Source organism: Barbus barbus (assembly GCF_936440315.1).
Source record: "Barbus barbus genome assembly, chromosome: 33".
Taxonomy (NCBI): Eukaryota; Metazoa; Chordata; class Actinopteri; order Cypriniformes; family Cyprinidae; genus Barbus; species Barbus barbus.
The window spans coordinates 7,550,864-7,572,847 of record NC_136761.1 but is presented as its reverse complement, the minus strand read 5'-3'; the positions used below and the strand labels follow the sequence as shown (position 1 = coordinate 7,572,847).

The 21,984-nt window shown below is 34.7% G+C and overlaps 1 protein-coding gene across 1 annotated transcript; it reads right to left on the bottom strand.

The window, feature by feature from the left end:
- Positions 1-2,313: 2,313 nt before the first annotated feature.
- On the bottom strand, positions 2,314-21,153 carry LOC306852914 (protein bicaudal C homolog 1-B-like; the record flags this gene model as incomplete). Its single annotated transcript, XM_079390032.1, has 19 exons — positions 2,314-2,676; positions 2,785-2,884; positions 3,913-4,058; positions 4,292-4,448; positions 6,936-7,084; positions 9,479-9,518; positions 9,684-9,774; positions 9,911-10,080; positions 11,003-11,136; positions 11,245-11,458; positions 14,244-14,375; positions 15,218-15,481; positions 15,551-15,745; positions 16,730-16,783; positions 16,895-17,059; positions 17,131-17,210; positions 18,631-18,700; positions 19,257-19,294; positions 20,904-21,153. The coding sequence occupies 19 exons, from the start codon at positions 21,151-21,153 to the stop codon at positions 2,549-2,551; spliced, it is 2,577 nt and encodes an 858-aa protein (XP_079246158.1). The 3' UTR covers positions 2,314-2,548.
- Between the last annotated feature and the right edge of the window lie 831 nt (positions 21,154-21,984).

The window sequence follows — 21,984 nt, the reverse complement described above, 5'->3', positions numbered from 1 at the left end:
ACCTAGAGAAAAGGCACTAAGCTTTTTCTATGCACTAAAATGTAAAGCAAGGAATTATAAATAAAAATGACTGTTGCTTAAGCAAAACAGTATCAGAGCCACCTCTGAGGTAGATAAGAGCTGTATTAATCTGGCTTTTATGCAGCATTGAATCTGTACACATAAATATGTAGCAGCCTTAACTCAATTATCTAAAGACAATTTAGAGCGCTCTACTTTAATACATCATGCTAGTCATTTTAAAACAACTTGCAATATAATTTATCAATAAATGCATTGTAATGGAACTAATGACAACTGTGTTTGCATTGGTGCATCAGCACTACAGTCGCACAAACTCAAAGTCTTGTTGTAACTGGTTAAATGTTTGTGCTGGTGGTAAATAAAAGATTGACGGTTGTAACCTTGCAGTGGCTGATTCATGAGTTGTCATCATTAAAACACTGAATGTCTTGTGGCAAGACACTCATGGACATGAGACAGTTTCTCTGTGTCAAGCAGGACTGTGTGTGTGTGTGTGCATGTTTATGTGGTTTATGAGGACACAAACTTGTATAATGACATGGGTATGACAGAGGTATTACAATATGAAGGTGGTTTATGAGGACACTGCCTATGTCCCCGTAATTCAAAAGGCTTAAAAAACATACTAAATGGTCTCCTGTGAGGGCTAAGTTTAGGTGTAGGGTTGGTGTAGGGCAATAGCACACACAGTTTGTTCAGTATAAAAACCATTACGCCTATGGAGAGTCCCCATAAACCACAAAAACCAACGTGTGTGTGTGTGTGTGTGTGTGAGAGAGAGAGAGAGAGTGTGTGAGTGTGTTTGTGCGTTTAATTTATTCTGTTCCACTCCATTGACTTAATGCTGTTAATGTTAAGTGGCAATATTTTAACGTGGGTAATGCAGGTCAATGCGGTTTCTGATATTGTGCTGTTAACATTTTACTCTTCTAAAGTGTTAGAGTGTGAAAATCCCCATCAGCCACAGCCAAGATATCGACACAGCTGAAATCCACATGATGTATTTGAGAAATCCAGCTGAATGACATGCAGACGAGAGATGCATTAAATTGTAAATGAGAGAAACGCTGAGCACACTCACAACAGATAATTTTAATTGAAAACTTTCACTTGTGCACTGGGGTGCAACGCCAAAATATTGAGAGTGGTTTCATATTTTTCACTGCTGAATAAAAGCAGCTAATTATTCATTTAGCACACAGTATATTTATTTAACAGAACTCTGCCGAGCTGGTAATTTTCAAGGTTATGAAATTACAACATTCATTCATTCATTTCCTAGGAGAAATTATTCCCTGGAAGAGTTTTAATGCACAAAATTGAAGCTCTCATAGAGGCACAGACAGTGACAGGATGCCCTCTATTGGCTGAGGTTTTGGTGTCAAAAAAATGATTTCAATTTAAATAATTATAGATTTACTTATTTTAATGAATGTTTTGTGTCCAAAAATGATTTCAATTAAAATAAAAATGATTTTAACTTATTTCAATGCAGGTTGTCACAAAACTATTTGCATTAAAAATAAGAATTATTTTATTGTTTTAATGAAGGTTTTGTGTCACAAAAAATGTACATTCAAATAATAATTATTTCATTATCACATTGAATTTTTTGTCACAAAAATGATTGTAATTAAATAATTATCTTATTTTAATGAAGGTTGTCACACAAAAAATTTACATTAAAATAATTATTTCATTATTTATTACATTGAATTATTTGTGTCTCAAAAATGATTGTAATTAAATAATTTTATATCTTATTTTAATGAAGGTTGTCACAAAAAAATATTAAAATAATTATTTTATTACTTATTTTAATGAAGGGTTTTTCCACAAAACATATTTACATTAAAATAATTATTATTTAATTTGTTTTATTATTTCAAAGTTTTTGTCACAAAAATAACTGAAATTAAAATAATTATATCTTATTTTATTGAAGGTTTTGTCACAAAAAAATATTACATTAAAAAATAATTATTGTATTACAAATTTTAAAGGGCCGAATTAAATATGTATCCTGTGATCAATGCATGCTTACAGTAATCCAGTATTACTTTCCTTTTTATTATTGATTTTTATTTTTTTTTAATAGACACCACAACTCTTAAATCCAACATTACTTCAAGTTAATACAGGAAACTATGTTTTTGGTTCTCATTTAATAAAAATATTTTTAACTGACAATGAAACATAGTCATAAAGTATTCTCATATTTGAACAATACATAAAGGAAATGAAGTTTTGCATAGAGGTGCAGTAGACAGAGAAACAGAGGTAGAGAGAGTCAGAGACTTGCATACTGAGCGTGGGTTCTGGATGGGCAGTCGGTCGGTTCACGCTGAAGGTCACACTTCTCTGCATGTTTCCTCTGAGAGTCACCACACATCTGTCCTCTCTGTCTTATATGGAAATCATCTATCATGTCACACTTTGATTGGTCCCAGAGGGCCACATGATAGGAAGCACAAACCGGCCCCAGGGGCATTATAGGAAGCTCTACAGCGGTCACTTCGTCCCATCACCAGCGGTTACTCTTGGCAGCCGCGTCCTCGTTCATGATCCGCGGGAGACGGCCGCTCGCGCCTCCCTCCAGGTATCCAGACTTCATAATGGATGCTTCTGGAAACTTCCTCTTTTTGCTCAAATCTGTTGAGGGGGAAAAGTTTCAAATGAAAACTCAAGTGTTTATATTTATCCACCATATGCTGAGATGATCAAGTGGAGTTTTGCGACAGCTTGGCTAATGAGAGTGACCCGTGATGGCGAGGATCATCTTGCGTCGCGCTCCAAACGTGCTCACGCCCACTTCCTTCAAATCCTCATCTGAGAGCGTCAGGAACGTCTGGTAATCGATCTGACAGACCAGAGAACATAGTCATAGTATGTGTGTGTGAATGTGTCTCGTGCGATTAGACATTTGACTTTAGGGAAAAGGGAAAGGGAAGTGGTGTGTGGCAAATATCTCTAATGGTTGTATTATTTATTAAAGGCTATATTTATTGCAAACTCAAAAGTGATCAAATGTAAAATAATTCTAATAGCAATAATACTTTTATTAATATTCATTAAGTATCGATATTTCCTTTACAATGAAAACATTCAAATAACTGCACATCTGATTTTCTATCTATAATACACTGCAAAAAAATAAATATTACTCTTTGTGTCTTGTTTTCCAGTACAAATATCTAAACATTCTTAAAATCAAGATACACTTATTTAATTATATTTATCTTTAATTTTTTAATGATGAAAATCTATTTTTTTTACTTATTTCTTAAGTTTTGTTTCCTGAAAAATTTAACAAAACTAAGTGAGTTTATACTTCAAACAAGAACAAATATCTGCCAAAGAGTCAGAAAAATAAACTTAATTCAAAGGCAAAACAAGCTTAATAATTCTTACCTCATTAGCAGATACTTGTTCTTTTTTGATCAAATGTAAAGTCTCGTTTTAGAATAAATTTGTCATTTTGCTTCTCAAATAAATGTGTCTTCATTTAGGAATATTTAGATTTTTGTACTGAATAACATTACAAAAATACTGAATAACAAACTCATTTTTAGCAGTGTAAATACTGATTTATTTCACAGACAGAAAAGAGTGCAGAATATACAGTTCTTCTCATGGAAATCAAGTTTACTTTCTACTAACCGGCTCAAACAAAACTCAGAGTATTTAAAGATCTGAACTTTGGCAAACCCACCGACTAGTTCAATCTCAAACCTTTAGACATGACTTTGTTTCCAGGCAGACTAAAATAAACCTGTGCGCTCTGACTCCTAAAAGCGCTCAGAGCCAGATATGCATCAGACAACAGCGGCGTGGGCGTCTGTGGGTGTGCCGTCTGGGACGTGTGAGGGGGGGGTGTTGTGTATTTACCTCCTGTTGTTGGAAAATGTCAATATATTTCTCCAGACCCAGCTGTGCCAGTAACTCAATAAGATCGTCTGTGTGGGAAGGACTGGGAGACCTGCCAATCAAATGTCTGGATGCCCCGCCCTCAGAACCGGTCAGGTATCCCTCTGCTGCAGGTCAAAGGTCAGAAATGAGAAGCTCATAATATTTTAATTTCCCAGTAGGTTCTAAATCTTGACGTGTTTCAGCATAAGTGATTGTTTCACCTTGAAATAAAGCTGCTGGCAGAATTCAATTGTGTAATGAGCAGCTCAACTAATTTAATCGTTACTGCTAATTAAACAAGATATGTCACACCCTCTGCAATTAAAGAGCAGAGCGGTGAGTTTAGCAGCACACTTGCTTGTTCGGGACGCTGACAGACTGTAGGGCGTGAACGAGAATGAGGAGGAGGATGATGATGGAGGTGGGGATGAAGACAAAGATCCACGTCTTTCTCTCCAGTTTTCTGAGTTGCTGCCGTTCCATCCGCGTTCCTTTCCACTCTGTGAACTCCACGACTGCAACCAGACAAAATCCTTATTAAAAAGTCAGAAATAAAAAGAACTTTCATTCTTCTGTGAAGCTATTATTATTACAATAATAATAAAACTGAAAAGGACATTTGCCTAAACGTGACACAGCAAGTTTTACTACTGTATGTCTCTTCTGCTCACCTCAATTCTGCATTTATTTGATTAAAAATACAGGAAAAACAGTGACATTTTCTGAAACAATTACAATTTCACAATTTACAATTCAACTACCATTCCTTTTCTTCAGCAAGGACACATTAAATTGATCAAAAGTGACAGTAACAGGGTTCGTACAGAAATTGCAAAATGAAAGCATGCAGTGACTATGGCCATTTTAACATTTAAAACTATACTATGGCAAAGTACACTTTCCTTTTATTTTATGAATACATGATTGACCTGAAGAATAAAAGCTATATCATACACTTGGAAAATATGAGCTATATCATGCTTGTAGACGCTAGGGGTGTGACAATAAACTTCGCTCATGAGACGAGACAAAATGCAGATACTTGGTTCACTAGAATCAGAGAATATTTTAATACTATTTTTAAGCAAAACATTTGTCTTTTAATCACAAAACAATGCAGCTGTATTTTGTAATGTTTTAACTATTCTAGGGCCATAACTAACAATTATTTTGGTAATCAAGAAATCTACTCATTATTTTGACAATTTAGTAATAAAAATAAACCCAAGTTGAAAAACAGGCTTTAATATGACTATATTTATATATAAACTAACGATGAGGCAATCGTAATTGGTTCAAATAAAGTATTAAATCAAAGTAATTTCAAAGCACTGAAAATGTTAATTATTCCTCTATTTTCATCTCCTGGTCACTGTCTGCTTTGATTAGAAAAGAGCAGCAAAACATCTGCTTTTGTGTTCCACAGCAGACAGAAAGTCATAAAGATTTGAGTAAATGATGACAAAAGGTTCATCTTTGATTGAACTACCCTTTACAAACAGATAAAGCACAATGGAAAGAAAGCGAACACAAAACACAACACAAAAAGATTTCAATAACTTTTCAATTTGAATCCTTCACAGGGCTTCACTTATTCTCAAAAATAATGTGATCCAAACAGCAGTAACAATCAAAAACAGATTCAATCAGCGCTGCAGTGCGGTGCTAAACCGCTTCCATTGAGATCTTTAATTGAGAGAGTCTTATTATCCCAGCGGAGAGGAAATGAGGGTGGAAGTGAAAGGAACGGGGATGTGCTGCTCATACACGTCTGTGATTGGAGTTTAGAGACTTTTCTCCATGATTGCACTGCTCTGAATGACAGACACGCACGAGCGTGTGTGTGTGTGTGTGTGTGTACAGACTCGCTGTATTCCACTGATCAAAAATGAATCTTTTCATAAACCGGTTTCCTCACACAGGTGGGTAATTGTGCAGTCTGTCATTTAGTACACACACACACACACTTGCGTTTAATGTTTACACTCAGGAAATTTGAAGTTGCTCATGTAAACGTAACTTTGATGAACTTCATTCCATTATTGCTATGGCAAGGCTAAGATTACAGTTCAAAAGTTTGTGGTCGATAAGATTTTTGAAAGAAGTCTCGAAGTTGTTTCAAACCTGTATGACTTTATGTCTGCTGTGGAATAAAAAGCAGATGTTTTGCTGCTCTTTTCTATGTTAGAAGGAGATTTCAAAATCCCAAAAGAAAAAAAAATGAATAATTAAGATTTTAAAGTTGTGAAATATTATTACAATTTAAAATGTGTTCTTAAGTGAATATATTGTAACATGTCATTTATTCCTGTGATCGAAGCTGAATTTTCAGCATCATTACTCCAGTCTTCAGTGTCACATGATCCTTCAGAAATCATTCTAATATGATGATTTGCTGCTCAAGAAACATGTATGATTATCATCAATGTAGAAAACAGTTGTGATGCTTCATATTTTTTGTGGAAACTGTGAAACATTTTAATTTTCAAGATTCCTTGATTAATAGAAAGTTTAAAAGAACAGCATTTATTTGAAACAGAAATCTTTTGTAACATTATAAATGTTTTTACAGTCACTTTTAATCAAATCACAAATAAACAAACCAAAATATCCTTTGTCAAAACAACTTGATTTTTTATGTCATGAAGAAAATATGAGTGGTGTTTGTTGGTTCAAAACTCACTGTGTTGACGCACATGCTGAATTTGATACTGAGTTTTGAAAAGACAAATTAGCTTTGTAATAAATAAATAAAAGCTTATAATCTGTCCTCATATGGAAAACTAAAAGTCTCCCTCCCACCAGCTATGGTCACAGCACCTTGTTGATCTTTCATAACGTGGCAAAAAGTGACTTTCCAGAACCTTCACCCTCTCTGATCCCCTCTGGTGGAATGAGCTGAACATTGTTGTCTCTTTAACAAAGTGCTTATGCTCCTAAATTAGTTTGGATTAATGTGGCTGCTAAATGCATAAATGTGAATTAAATATTGATGTGTGTACCTGCTGGTTGTGGTAGGGTCTGTAGCAGCGGCGGCTCACGGCTCTCAGCTCTTTCACAGCGTCAGTGGGCATCGATTTTGAGAAGCCCAAGCCGCTCCAGGTGTCTGTAGGGGTTCGAACCTCAGTCACCACGGGCTTCTGCTGCATGGCTATCACACACACACAGGTTTTCACAGATTACATCACAGGCATTATGAAACCCACACATAATCGTGAATGCCTGGAAACATTACACGCTCAGAACCACATCCAGATTTACACTGGCATACAGTAGCAGCTCTAATTAAAGTGTGTGTGTGTGTGTGCGCGTGTGTGTGTATACCCCTGCATTATTAAACACCTGCCACCTAATTAAGCAACTTAATCAAAAGCAGTCATGCAGAAGAAAGTGCTGCTACCTTTCCACATCTCTCTCTCTCTCTCTCTCTCTCTCGTGTGTGTGAATGAAGTGGTTTAAATGGGAGTTTATTTTAAAAGTCACTGTATCAGTTTCTGGAGTGTGTAGCAGGGTTATCATTAACTAAAGCTAATATTAAAAACTAAGACCATTAAAAATGAAAATAAAATAAATGTTAACATAAATAAAAAATATTAAATATAACGTATTTCATTACAATTACCTGGCAAAGCATCATTTCTCATTTTTTAGTTGAAGTGCTAAAATAACTAAAAACTAAAGTTAAAATTAAAATGAATAAGAAATATAAAGACATTATAAAATAACAAAATACACAAAATTACTAAGATGTAACTAAAATTCAAATGTAAATAGAAAAAAAAAATTATATCTTATTTTGATGCCAATTCCTAAAGCATATTTCTCTTTTCTTTTTTTTTTTGAAAACAAAAAAAGCAACAAGTACACTTATGATTTATAAATGCGTTACAAATTTAAATAATATTTTGTATATATTCTAACATACATACATATATACTGTATAAAACAAAGATTGTTGAAGTACATTTTACAAGGAATTTCCATTTCAGTTTTTCTACTTCAAAATCTCATGTTTAATTCAATAAGTTATTTGTATTTTCTTAGTAATTTTTGGTGAAATTCTAAGTGAAAACTGTTTCAAAGTAAATCCTACACCCAATTTTCTTATAGTGTAATTCATTTTAAATTATATTAGAATTAAAGTACAAATATTCCTTGTCTCCCAATTAACAAGAGGTGCAGAAGAGATGAATGTAGTGGAAGTCGTCACACGTTTCATGTCATCTAGCCAGAATGATCTGATGTCAGGTTTCTCCGTGTGTGTGTGTGAGTGTTCATCTGTCTGCATATTCAGTGGGTGAAGTGGCTGTACTCCATTATAAATCTGGCAGCGTGTAACTCTGAAATGGGTCCCTCTATCACCCTCTCTGGCACTGCGTAACGCTTAAATGGCTCCCCTATATCACCTCTCTGGCACACTCCAGCTCTTTAATCCATTTTGAGCTTTATACAGCATGATGAATGCCAAATAGATGGAGCCTGCAGCGGCACGAGTCCATCCAGCCAAGGCCCACAATAACAATCTGAACTTAAATCACTCAACTTTAAGGCTTCATCGTCACATCAGATCACACAAAGATTATACTTTGATGTGAGACGCTGAAAATGTTGCAGAAAATCAGTCTGTAATATAAAGTAAAACTCTGGAGTAAATATTAGATTTACAATTATTATCATTCTAGATAATAATAGCTTTGGAGTGATCTTTTTTGGTTGACCACTTCTTGGGAAGGTAACAGTGGTCTTGAGTTTCCTCCATTCGTACACAATCTGTCTGACTGTGAATTTGTGGAGTCCAAACTCTTTAGAGATTGTATTGTAACCTTTTCTAGCCTGATGAGCAACATCAACTCTTCTTCCGAGGTCCTCAGTAATCTCCTTTGTTCGTGACATGATTCACTTCCACAAGACTTTGATAGATCCCTGTTCTTTGAATTAATTAATTAACTGCTAATCCAAGAGATTCACATACGTTTGCCACTCACAGATATGCAATATTGGATCATTTTCCTGAATAAATAAATGACAAAGAAAATATTTTTGTCTCATTTGACTGATTGGGTTCTCTCCGTCTACTTTCAGGACTTCTGATGATGTTTGGGTTCATATTTATGCAGAAATATAGAAAATTCTAAAGGGTTCACAAACTTTCAAGCAGCACTGTATATAGGTCATATAAAAGTATATAAAACTGAAGAAATTAGAAAATATAGTTCTTATATTATTTAAAAATAACAATATATAAAATTATAATAAAGACAAAAACATACACAATATATTCTAATAACACAACAATATTTTATATATTTCTAGATGACTTAGTAGTAATAATAGTAGTAGTAGTGTTTACAAATTAAAATGTGTTTAATCATCATAAAATAAAGCCACACTGCAAAAACTGTTTTAAAATTTGCTTCATGTCATCTATTACATATTCTACATAATATATATTTTATTTTATTATACTATTTTATATATTAAGTTATCAATCGTCTTTTCTCACTAATGATTTAAGTCCTACAATAAAAAAAAAAAACACACAAACCTTGAGTTGCCAGCAGCTTCTTTCTCTCATATTCATGATCCTGTTCAAATAAACAGCAAACAAAAACTGTTTCAAACCAGTAAGAGAAATGATTTTATTTGTGAACTGTAACAGAGTTAAATCTGAAAAATGATTCATACAGTAGATGCAATGCATTTACAGCAAGCAGTTTTTTCTTCATTTTAAAAATGCGAAAGTGCTTTACCTCATTATTAGCATCCATAGATGGGAATATTCTCAAACTACAGCGTCTGTCTCTGTTCAGATAAACACCATCCACCTCCACTCTCACTGACCTGAAACACACACACACACACACACACACACACACACAGCTTCATTCAGTGCTGTAAATCATATTCTAGACCGGAATCCAAAGCATCGTCTGGACTGTCTGTCCAAACGCTGTCTGTTCAGGACAGAGGCTTTTACCTCTCTGGTGTGAGTGGTGGGTTCGGCTCCCTCGAGGCCTCTGATTGGCTGCATCTCCTCGATGAGACAGTCGGCTTGACGACGATCTCTCTGACCTCTGTGACCTCCGCACGTGGCATGACGCAGTACTCCATCTCTGCTTGTGTCGGCTGATCCTCAGTCTCTGGAATCTGATACAATTACATGATCAAAGTTTATTGTTTACAGTCAATCAATGTAATTTACTTTAGCATTTTATTAAATGCATATTTAAATTGAAGATATACAAGTAGCATATAAGTTCGTACAATCAGCTGATCAATTAGTATGAGCCTATAGATTCCCATAGATTTCTATGCAACTACAAACATACAACTTTCTATACACTGTTTGAGATACTGTACTGCATATCACAATACGAGACTTTCCATTTCTTCCATTTCCAAAGTGACAAAGGTTTATGAGACGATAAATGAGATGATTTATTACATCTCTTATAACTCTTTATTTGACTGAACTGCCAAATTAAGATATTTTTACACAAATCCGCATGTAAAAATGCAGAATTACCTTATTTAAATTACCTTATTTTTTAATATTGTTAAATTATTATTAGTAGTCAAGCAATTTTTTTCTCTCAATTCTACTCATCATAATGAACCTGACAATTTGAGTTTTAAACAGTTTTGTTGGTAATTCCAATTATTTATAATTCTCATTACATTTGAACAATAAATAGTAATAATAATATTTTTAAGTATTATTTAAATCAGCATAAAAATTCAAAGCAGCAAATAATACACCTATGATGTATGAATACTTTACCATTTTAAATGCTATTTTATATATTTTAAAATTAAAATTATTATAGTAAATATTTTAATAATTTACTAAATTAAAAATGTCATAATATAATCCATTTAGATATAATTTTTAGTAATTATATTTTATAAATAAAACATTCTTATTATTATGTATTAATTTTATTTTATTATTTTATTTTTATTATTTATTTTATTTTATTTGAATTATGGGGTCAAACACGTGTTCTAGACAGGTGATATACAAACAGGACACTAGTATGTCCATGATAAACATCATGGTCATCCAAACCTTCTCTAATTTGGATTCCACTCCTTTGATTCCTATCCGTCCATCTTCTGAGGAAACAGCCAATCCGGGAGGAGGCAAGGGGCGGGGCTTTCCAGAGAGAGAGCCAATCATGGCATCAGGAGAGGGCACAGCACCTGAAGATTGACACATACAAAAAACATACCATTCATTTAGCATAACAAACAAGCATGAGTGAAACTAAAGAGGATGAAGTGTGAGCGCACGAACACACACACACACACCTGTCTCAATGAGGTGCAGCTGCTGCATTAGTACATTGATCCAGTAGCTTGTGATTCCATTATTAGCCACCAGAGGGTCCACAGGGGTCTTGGTCGCCACCTCAGACACATTCTTGGTCGTCATGGAAACCTCAGTGGAGTCCAGGCCCAGCAGCAGACGTCTGGCCTCGTAAAGACTGCTGATGTTCCTCTCCAAACCTTTAACGACCACCGACTGGAAACAGACACTTTAAAGAGTTACCATTTAAAGGGATAGTTCAAATGTGTGTTTCTTATAGATTGATGTTTCATTAGTTTATTAAAGGGATATTTCACCCAAAAATGAAAATTCTGTCATTAATTACTCCCCCTCATGTCGTTCCAAACCCGTAAGTCCTTCGTTCATCTTCAGAACACAAATTAAGATATTTTTGATGCACCCCGAGAGCTCTCTGAACCTCCCATATACAGCAAGTGTCCTTACACGATCAAGGTCCAGAAACGTAGCAAGGACATCAGTAAAATAATCCACGTGACATCAACAACCATAATTTCCTGTAGCTATGAGAAAACAATGTTTCCACATGGCGCAGCTGGCACAGAACAGCATACGATGTTTGTGTTCAGTGGATACTCTCCAAAATGGCGCTGTAGGGTGACGAGACGACGAATTGTTGAATAAAGTCGTTATTTTTGTTTTCTTTGCGCACAAAAAATATTCTCATAGCTTCGTAAAATTACAGTTGAACCCCTGATGTCACATGGATTATTTTACCGATCTCCTTGCTACGTTTCTGGACGTTGATTGTGTTAATTACATTGCTGTCTATGGGAGGGTCAGAGAGCTCTCAGAATGCATCAAAAACATCTTAATTTGTGTTCCGAAGATGAACGGAGGTCACTTTTATTATCCCTTTAACACCTCATATGCAAAAAAACAAACAAACAAACAACAGTATAGTAAAATAAAATGATATGTGATGAGCTTAACACTAGAACCAAATGTACATAACAGATTTTCAACAAAACATTCAAGTCTCCCTGTCATTGACTTTTACTAAAATTACGTAATTTACAATCCAATGTTGTTAAAAATTATTTCGGTAAAACCAGATCAATAAGCGGAGCATTTATACCTATAAGCGCCGCACGGGTCAAATTTACTCGCTATATAATGCATGTATTTTCTTGCCACTTATGTTTTAACATTATACATTTCTAGGCAGCGCTTTTCACTCACTGATTTAGCAGTTATCAGTTTCATAAAGTCAAAATGACTCAAATTAGGCGATTTATGGAAAGTAGGTATTCGAAACACTAAATGCCATGAGTGATGGAGAGTCTGATGGTTAAGTTATGCGTCTGGGTCGGCTCAGCATCTGGCGGCTCATCTGACAGTGATCCAGACATCATATTGAGATGTTTTAGCCTAACGTTACTCATAATTGGTCAAACTTTGGTTTTATTATTTAATTTTTGTCTAGCCATATCGTTTATCGTTCTCTACCGTGTTGCTATATATTCTAGTCTAGGCATGGGTTATCCTAATATATTGATTAATGATATTGTATTATAATATTGCACCACCCAAATATTTACTACCTTCTAATTTTTGTTGTCAGTGCAGGCTTTTTTTTTTTAGCTTACTGACCATAATGGATTAGTGCAGGCTGCATTAAAAAGCCTTGAACATAAAACAACGGGGTAAAAATATAGTTGACGACTAGACATAATCATTTCATGACTGTAGACACTTCTTTGTGAAGACAGTGGCATAATACAGTGAAATAATATGTTCTTTAGCCATATAAAAACAGTTGCCATGCGTGTGGGTAAAATTTACCCGCTGGAGCTTTTAGGTATACAGCAACCTCTGGCGGTTCTAGTATTAAACAGTTACCATTTAACACTTCACATGCAAAAAAAAGAACAGTATTATAAAATAAAATTATATATGATCTGCTAAAAGAGTTACCATTTAACACCTCATATGCCAAAAAAAAAAAACAGGATTATAAAATAAAATTATGCAAAATATGGTTGAACAAAAATGTCAGTTGTCGTTTCTTCATTGAAACAATTGTAATGCTCATGGTGTAAAAACGTAACAATACAAAATAAATCAATTTAAATTTGAACAAGATATATAAAAAAACACAAAAAAATGCAAAGTTAAAATAAAATTTACCTATTCTATACACTATTAAACAATTTAAGTTTTATAGAGTTTGATTTTGTTTTGTTTTAATTGGTGAGTAACATTTTCATCACTGTAGCCCTTTTTATTTACATCAGCATAACAATTGTATAAATACTTTGTCCATTAAAAATATATATAATTTGTTTAATATTAGATTAATAAAATAGTATATATTTGAATATTGTTTTTTGTATTTGTACATGACATCAGTTATAATTACATTATTATGAGCAAAATATAATATTTTACATATTATGCATTTATATTTTATTTTTATTATACAATTTTACAGTGTTGTTTTTATAATTATGGGGTGAAATATGACCAAGACATGCTTAAAATGATGGAAAATCAAAACAAAATTTAGCGGGAGAAAGAAAGCATTGGCATTGAACCATAACATTGATTCACTTGTGAATAAATATTGAAATGTTGGCTGTGCAATAAGACTAAATAAGTTTAAAAACTACCTCACCATACTACCCATGCTTACTAAACATTGCGTTTAGTGCATCTTAACTCATAGAATAGTACATTAAAAACAGTATGTCAGCAGTATCTGAATGGTGTCATATTTTTGGTGAATAATGAGCTATGCATGGCTTTTGCTCTAATATGACCGATAACCCCATGCTCTTTGAACCAAAAAGTGAAATGATGAAACGTGTGAGGATAAAGAATGCAGTGAGTTTACTGCTGTCAGTGTGAACGGCCCTAAAGATGATGACTGCAACCATAATTGTAGTCTAAGAATTTGTATGCATGCCTTTTCTCTTGAGTGTTTGGTGACAGGTGCATTGTGGAAGCTGTGCTGCAGTACCTTTGCTGTCTGCTTGACCTTGGGTTTGATGCTGATAAAAACACCCAGGTTCTGCATCATCTGAGCGAGTTTCCGAGGGTCAGACTCTCCCTCGTCCTTCAAATCAAACATCAGGCAGACGGGCAGACAGTCCTGAACAAGAAGACACACACATCACAGCAGCAGGAGATCAACACATGGATATAGTCTCATCCAGATGTGTCACATTCATTCACCTCAGAGGAAATGGACTTCTTGACAAATGTCTATTGTTTATTGTATACTAAGCATCCTGAATGCTGTAATCCTGTCAGAATTGTGTGTTTGTGTTCTATTTTCACATTAAATGACATTTCCTAATGCAATTAATTTTTGACTTTTTTAACTGGGGCACACTGTACATGTTGTCTGGGGCCACAGTATATAATGACTGAATGATAGAAACGTCTTCACACACCATTAGACATGCATAAACGCTGATGTGATGATATAGTCATTTTGTTTCGTCTGCTACTGTTCGAAATGTAATTGCATTTAAAATAATAAAACTGATGAATGTGAAAGAAGCACTTTGGGAGAAATTACCTGTAAATTATAATGAGTTCAGACTGACCCAGTGTTATTTCAGTATAGTGTTGTCAAAAGTACCGATCGTGATACCATTCGGTACTGAAATTTTAAAAACGCCCATTTCCTGCTAAGATCGCTTCACACTCTTCACTGATCATTGAAGCCAATTTAGTTTTTTTATTATAAAAAATTAGTGCTGGGCAATGATTATTCACAATTAATCACATCCAAAATTAAAGTTTTTGTTTATATAATACGGGTGTGTATTTATTATATGTGGATGTGTGTATTTATATACAGTATACATAATAAATAATTTTTCAAAATATTAATAAATACTATTGTAGAATTTTAACACTAAAATAACACTGTATCTCACTTCTTGTGACCATTATATCACCAAACTGAGCACAACACACACACACCATGAGCTGCTGTCGAGCGACACACACTCCGTCGGCCGTGCCCTGGATCAGGAGCGAGGGTGTGTGTTGCGGAGTGCTGAGGTCGGGCAGGATGATCTGCGTGTGCGTCTGATGCATGACGGTCAGGAAGTTGGCTCCGTTCTGACCCAACAGGAACAGGTGCTGCTGCGAGGTCACATCCAGCTGTGTGCTCACCATCACCCCCGTTATCCCAGCCAGCGCCTCCGCACCCAGAAGCAGCTCCATCAGGACGCAGGTGGCCTTCTGCAGAGGTCAAAGGTCAGTTATTGATGCTGCATGCGGCGCTGTGTCGTGTGTGAAGTCGAGCGTCACCTTGACAGCAGCGGCGTTTCCCTGCGTTCCTCTCACGCTGCAGGTGCTGCAGTAGAGTTTGGGCTGCGTCCTGAAGCTGACGCTCACTCCGAACGCCTGAGCTATGTGCTGAATCACCGGCGAGCCTGTGTCACACACCGCACCCCCCACAAGGGTCACAGGCAGGTCAAAGGTCAGCACCAGGGGCTGCAGGTCCTGCAAATCAGATTCACGTGCACACACCCTTAAAACACATATTTGAATCTAAATCTATGAAAGTTGAATATAAAGTCATATATTTGAATATAATGAATATTTATTAGAATGACAGTCACATTTTATTATTCGTATTAGATTTTCATTACTGTAGTTCAATATTTTTTTTAATTTAAATCAGCATAAAAAGTAGCATGACAAATACTACCATGATGTATAAAAAATTTACAAATATGACTATATAATATTATATTAATACAGTGGATATAAAAAGTCTACACACCCCTGTTAAAATGCCATTTAAGCATCATAAAAATTAAAGGTAGCATAATAGAAATTACCATAAAGTATAAATACTTCACAAATATTTTTATTATTTATATATATTATGATATATTAACTTGTAATATTATATTAATATATTCAAATTAACATTGTGTTATAAGATTTTATAAATATCCATTACTAAATATCATTACATCAAAAAAAAGCAAAACTATAAAAAAATGTAACTTGAAATAAAATAAAATATATATTTTTATTTTACTTATTTTATTTCAGTTAGATGCCAAGGCAACATTTCTCTTTAAGTTGAAGTGCTAAACTAACTAGAACTAAATAAAGTTAAAACTAAAACAGATTAAAAAAAAAATAGATATTATTAAAAACACAAACAAATACTAATCTGAAAGAAAAAATACACCTATTTCTTATTAATAATAATAATAATGAGTGATCATATTATTTTCAGTGATGTGCAACCTATACATATCAGTTAACATCTCACAAAATGTGTTTTATGACCCTTTTATGGTCTTGATCTTTCTTTCTTTCTGATTATGAGGTGAAATATAACCAAGACACATCTTAAACATAAAAATCTTAATAAATAAAAATAAATAAATAAAAGAAAAAAATCTTAGTCTATGAATACTGATTGACATGTTTGAATATAATGAATGTTAATGTTAATGAATCACTGACCCGGATCTGTCTCCTGGCAGACTCCACCAGCTGAACCGGCCCGGCGATTGACACCTGCAGGTTCATACTTACATTTATTTGCTTACATTATCACATAAAACTCAAAGGAATCATGTAGTATGTAGCAGTGCAGCAGTATGCTACAACAGTGAGGGAAATGAATACCTGGTTGCTCTTTTCTCCTGCGCTGTTGTTCCGGTTGGAATCGGGGAAGTGAATGTGACAGGAAGTGTCCTCCATGACCTTCTTAATGTTCCCGCCACCTTTCCCGATAACATGAGAGTGCTCTGTGTGTGTGACGTCCATCTTCAGCGTGACTTTATTCACCTGTGCACAGGTGGGCTGCTGTGAGATTGCCACAGGGCCGATGAACAGAGAAATCAAAGGAGCTCAAATCTCACCTTAGTCTCTAGAACCTCCAAAATCTTGCGTTTGGCCTCCAGAACGTTTGCTCTCTTTCCTTCCACTTTCACATGAGGATCTGAACAGAAATACACAAATCATCACAATGCATTTGACTCCCATAACACCAAAATATTCAGTGGAAAACATGTGGATTGGGATCATGAAAATGGCCTTTATTTTTGTCAGCAGTAAAGAAGAGATAGAGATAGTCATTACATTTCAAAACATTATGAAAATATTATTTTATTTATTATGAACAATTTATTGTGAACAATTCGTTGGTGCATGTTATTACACTTACTACATTTGTTGAGAAAGTAAATAGTTGCTTTCAAAATCTTATCTGCATATTCAAACTAACTGAAATAAAATCAAATGAAAATAATTCTAAAATCAAATGAAATAAAAAATAAAATAAAAGCAGAAATAAAATAATATTTCTTTAATATTTGTGTGTGAACAAAGATATCTGGGATTTAAGTTTTAGCAATTTTGGGGTGTTTTTGCCCCTTTTTAATATATATCTGTTTAGTTTTTATTCATGTCTATTTCAGTTTATTTTATTTCAGTTAAAGTTTACTTTGTTTAAATAAAATGTAATTTTACAAGTAAAAAAATGTTTTACTTTTAGTTTGCCATAACAACACTGGACCAACCCAAACCCTAAAAAAATAACATTTTGCTGAAAATAACACCACACATAAATAAATAATTTCTTGAATAATGTCTAAGACTGTTCACAAACATTTTCATTAAAAATTCTAAATTGTTAACTGAAATAAAAATACAAAGCTTAAACTTGCTTTATAGTTAGTTGGCAAAGCAACACTTCAAATTTTCATTTAGTTTAACTTGAAGTAATAAAGTACTTAAAACTGAAACAAGAATTGATAAAAACTAGACGATAAAATACTGAAAAAAAAATCTAAATATTAAAAAAATATATAGTATTTTTCCAGTTTTTATTCATTTTTATTTTAGTTTTAGTCATTTTAGAACTTCAACTTAAACTAAACAAAAATGAGAAAAGTTGCCTTGGCAACTGACTGAAATAAAATAAGTTTAAGGTTTTTTTTAGATTTTATTTCAATTAACATAAATGTTTTATATTTAGTTTATAACAACTGATAACTGATAACACCCTAAAAGAGAACATTTTGCACTTATAGTAAAAAAAAAATAAAAAAAAGTGAATCAAAGCATAGTTTGGGTTTTAACCCGTATGACTTTAGCTTAAACCGCCTCTGCATATTCAGACTTGGTGGACATTATGTCAGGTCAGATGTCAATCATGGCAAAGGCAATTGCATGTAACCAGACAGCAGGAATACAGTGCATGGGTCATGCCGACTAGCTTTATGACACCTTTATGGTGCTTTAGAAATTTTGGTCATTGTATGTAAAACAGCAGCCTGGACATTCAACTAAGTGACTCTTTTTAGTTTTGAACCAACATGAGGGTAAATAAATGATGACAGGAGTGTGACAGCACTCACCTTTCTTTGATTTGGCACCGATCTTCAGCTTGGATGGCCATTTCACCTGCGTGTGTGTTTCTCTCATCACCTGAGACAATGAGTGTGTGAGGAAGAGAAACTACGGTTCAAAAGACACTCAATTTGCATCTTTACATCCTCCATTCAACAGAGACAATGGCTCATTAGCATCTCAAAGCTCTTAGTTTTAGCGTCATAACAGCGAATCTGTTCTGTGTGTTTGGGACAAAATCACTTCAGTGACTTTTTTTCTTTCTCCTTACTTAACAAAAGACCATAAAACTGCCCCAAAAAAACAGGATGTCATCTTCATACTGAGACACCAGAGGATCTCAACAAACACATGCACACGTTTGTTGATGTCTGCAGATGGCAGCTGCTTTGACAGGATTATGAATGTTTAAATATGGAAATGTGAATGTGGCCCATATCAGGAACTGATCAAAGATGAGTTAATATCAGGTGTATTATAGCACATATACTAAAACTAAAACAATAAAACACATTTTCATTACCTGAAATAAGAAATTAAAATTCAAAATATTAACAGAAACTACAATAAGATATCAATGACATTAAAACAACACTGGTTATTATTAGATGTTTATTTGAACTCAGTTTCTTACCTTCTGGAAGAACTCCTCGCCTGACAGTCCAGAACCTTCTGCAGGAGATAAAGACAGAGAAAAAAGGATTTATACACCATATTTCATTTTAAAACATGATTAAAAAAATATATATTTTTTATATTTTATAAAATATATTTAATTATACATTATACAAAATATAATTATTAAATGGAATTTAAATTATATGGAATTTAACATAATTTGAATTTATACAACCATATTTTGTTGATGTGCTGTTTACAGATTTTCTATATAGCCTGTTTCTAAACTACACTATTTGTAGACAAATATATATACACATTTACACACGCACATACAGAAATACACACATATACACACACAAAATATGCTTTACCAATAATGTAAATGGTAGTTAAATAAACAGCTGTGTGTATTTTTGTAAAAAAATATAGTGCATGTTTTACATTCATAATAGCATATTTTGTTCATAATGAACTCTGTTTCCACATAATCTATTTCTAAACTATATGTAGACAATATATAGACTATATGATACTTTATATGCTTTACCAAAAATGTAAATATTACTGAAATAAATAAAAAAATACAATTAATGAAGCTACAAGGTGTTTTTTTGTCTCCCTAGTACCTCTGTGAGGGGTAGGGCTTGGATAAGGAGACAGAAAATACAGTTTGTACAGTTTGAAACCCATTACGCCTATGGAGAGTGTTTGTGGGGTGGTAAAGTTAAACACATTTGCCCCAGAGTGACATTTACAGGGTTAGGGTGAACATCCCTCCTTTCATTAACTGCTCCTCATCACTACGGGTTACACAGCTCTGCAAGCAAGAATGACTGAACAACCAGCGTGTGTGTGTGTGTATAAAAGAAAAATCCCCCAAAGTTGCTTCTGAGAAACGGCGTCAAACAGCAAAGTTTTGTTAGAGCAACCGATGCTGACGCAAAACTAATTCACCTCCCTGTGAAAGAAGCAAACACAGCGAACTAAAGACACAATGAGCAGAAACACAGATGACTGAAGCAAGAATCGCCGTTAAAGCAGAGTGTGCAAGTCCAGCGTTTGAGATCCAGACACAAGCCATTCCTCAAATCATGTGTTTACGAGGAGAGCTTTGCTTGCCAAGCAATCAGAGGCACCTTTTTTCAAAAAAATAAATACTTATGTTTCTAATTCTAAGGAACTTTAAGATGAACTTCACATCAGATCTTTCACCTAAAGTTAACTCCTCCATTAAGTCTGAAGGAGAACTTCTGAATTTCTATAACAGATCAGCACAAAAACATTGGCATTTCTTTGCTTTCCTCTCTAACAAGTTCAATCTGTCACTCGCTCTCATCTCTGAGGGATTTGAATGTCAACTCCATCTCGTGTTGATGAATCGCAGGCGGTTAAACTTGACTCGACTCCAGAATTTTCCTGGACAGCTCATGATAACAGACCATTAAACCTGTTCATCATGGCAGAACCGCCACACAAACGGGCCACATCCATCTAATGCTCCCTAACATCACATCTCAGTGCATACAGAAGGACATTTTGCTGGAAAACCATGACAGGTGGCTTTCTAAACGGGTTTCATTTGCATGCACAGATTAATGAAGCTTCTGGAATAATTCTACAGAAAACCATGACAGATTACAGTCATCGATCAAACACTCACCGTACAGCATGAGCTCCAGCTTCTTCCGGTCGATCCGGAATCTCTCCTCCACACACTCCGGGTCTGAAGGCCCCTCGTCCTGAAGTTCAGATCCTTCATCCTCCTCGTCCTCTTCATCCTCCTCCTCCTTCTTCTTGTTCTGGTTTTGCAGGGTCTGGTCCTGCTGCTGGTTCTGGTCCAGCTTCGGTCCGTCACAGGTCTCTGGTTCAGGAGACTCAGGAATGGAGCTGCACGTCTCTGAGGCCGCCATAGTGAGTGTGTGTGTGTCCGTCAGTGTGACCAAGGAAACAAGAAAAAGAGGGGCCCTGAGACACACACACACACACACACACACACACCTCAGAACAGAGCAATATAGCACATCACACCCCTCTAACAGATCACATGACCACAGGACAATCTCAATGAGACACAGCTGAGAACTTTATCACTGTTGTTTCTCCTAAAATAAAAGAGGCTCAAATGAGTCACTAGCCAGCTAACAGAGAACGTTCTCTCAAAGTTATGAAAAGCAACTTTAATAAAAATGTTTGCTCAGTGTAAATAAAAAAAAATAAAAAAAGAAGATTCTCTCATTAATTACTCACCCTCATGTTGTTCCAAACTCGTAAGGCCTTTGTTTGTCTTTGGAACACAAATTAAGATATTTTTGATGAAATCTGAGAGCTTTCTGACCCTCCATAGACAGCAATGGAACTACCATGATCAAGATCAGGGTGAAGTCGTGGCCTAATGGTTAGAGAGTCAGACTCGTAATCCAAAGGTTGCTGGTTCGAGTCTCGGGCTGGCAGGGATTGTAGGTGGGGGGAGTGAATGTACAGTGCTTTCTCCACCCAAAGACAACAAAAATAACTTTATTCAACGGTTTCTTCTCTTCAGTGTCAGTCAGCGAGATTCATGACTGTTTATTAGTACTTATAAAGCACATATTCTACATGACCATATTCTACATCCATAATCCTACCCAATGCCTAAATTTAACCACTTTACTAACCATTCATAAGAAGCAAATTAGGGGTTTAGTTTATTACCATAGTTAATGGTTTGTTAATACCAAGAACTGGACCTTAAAATAAAGTGT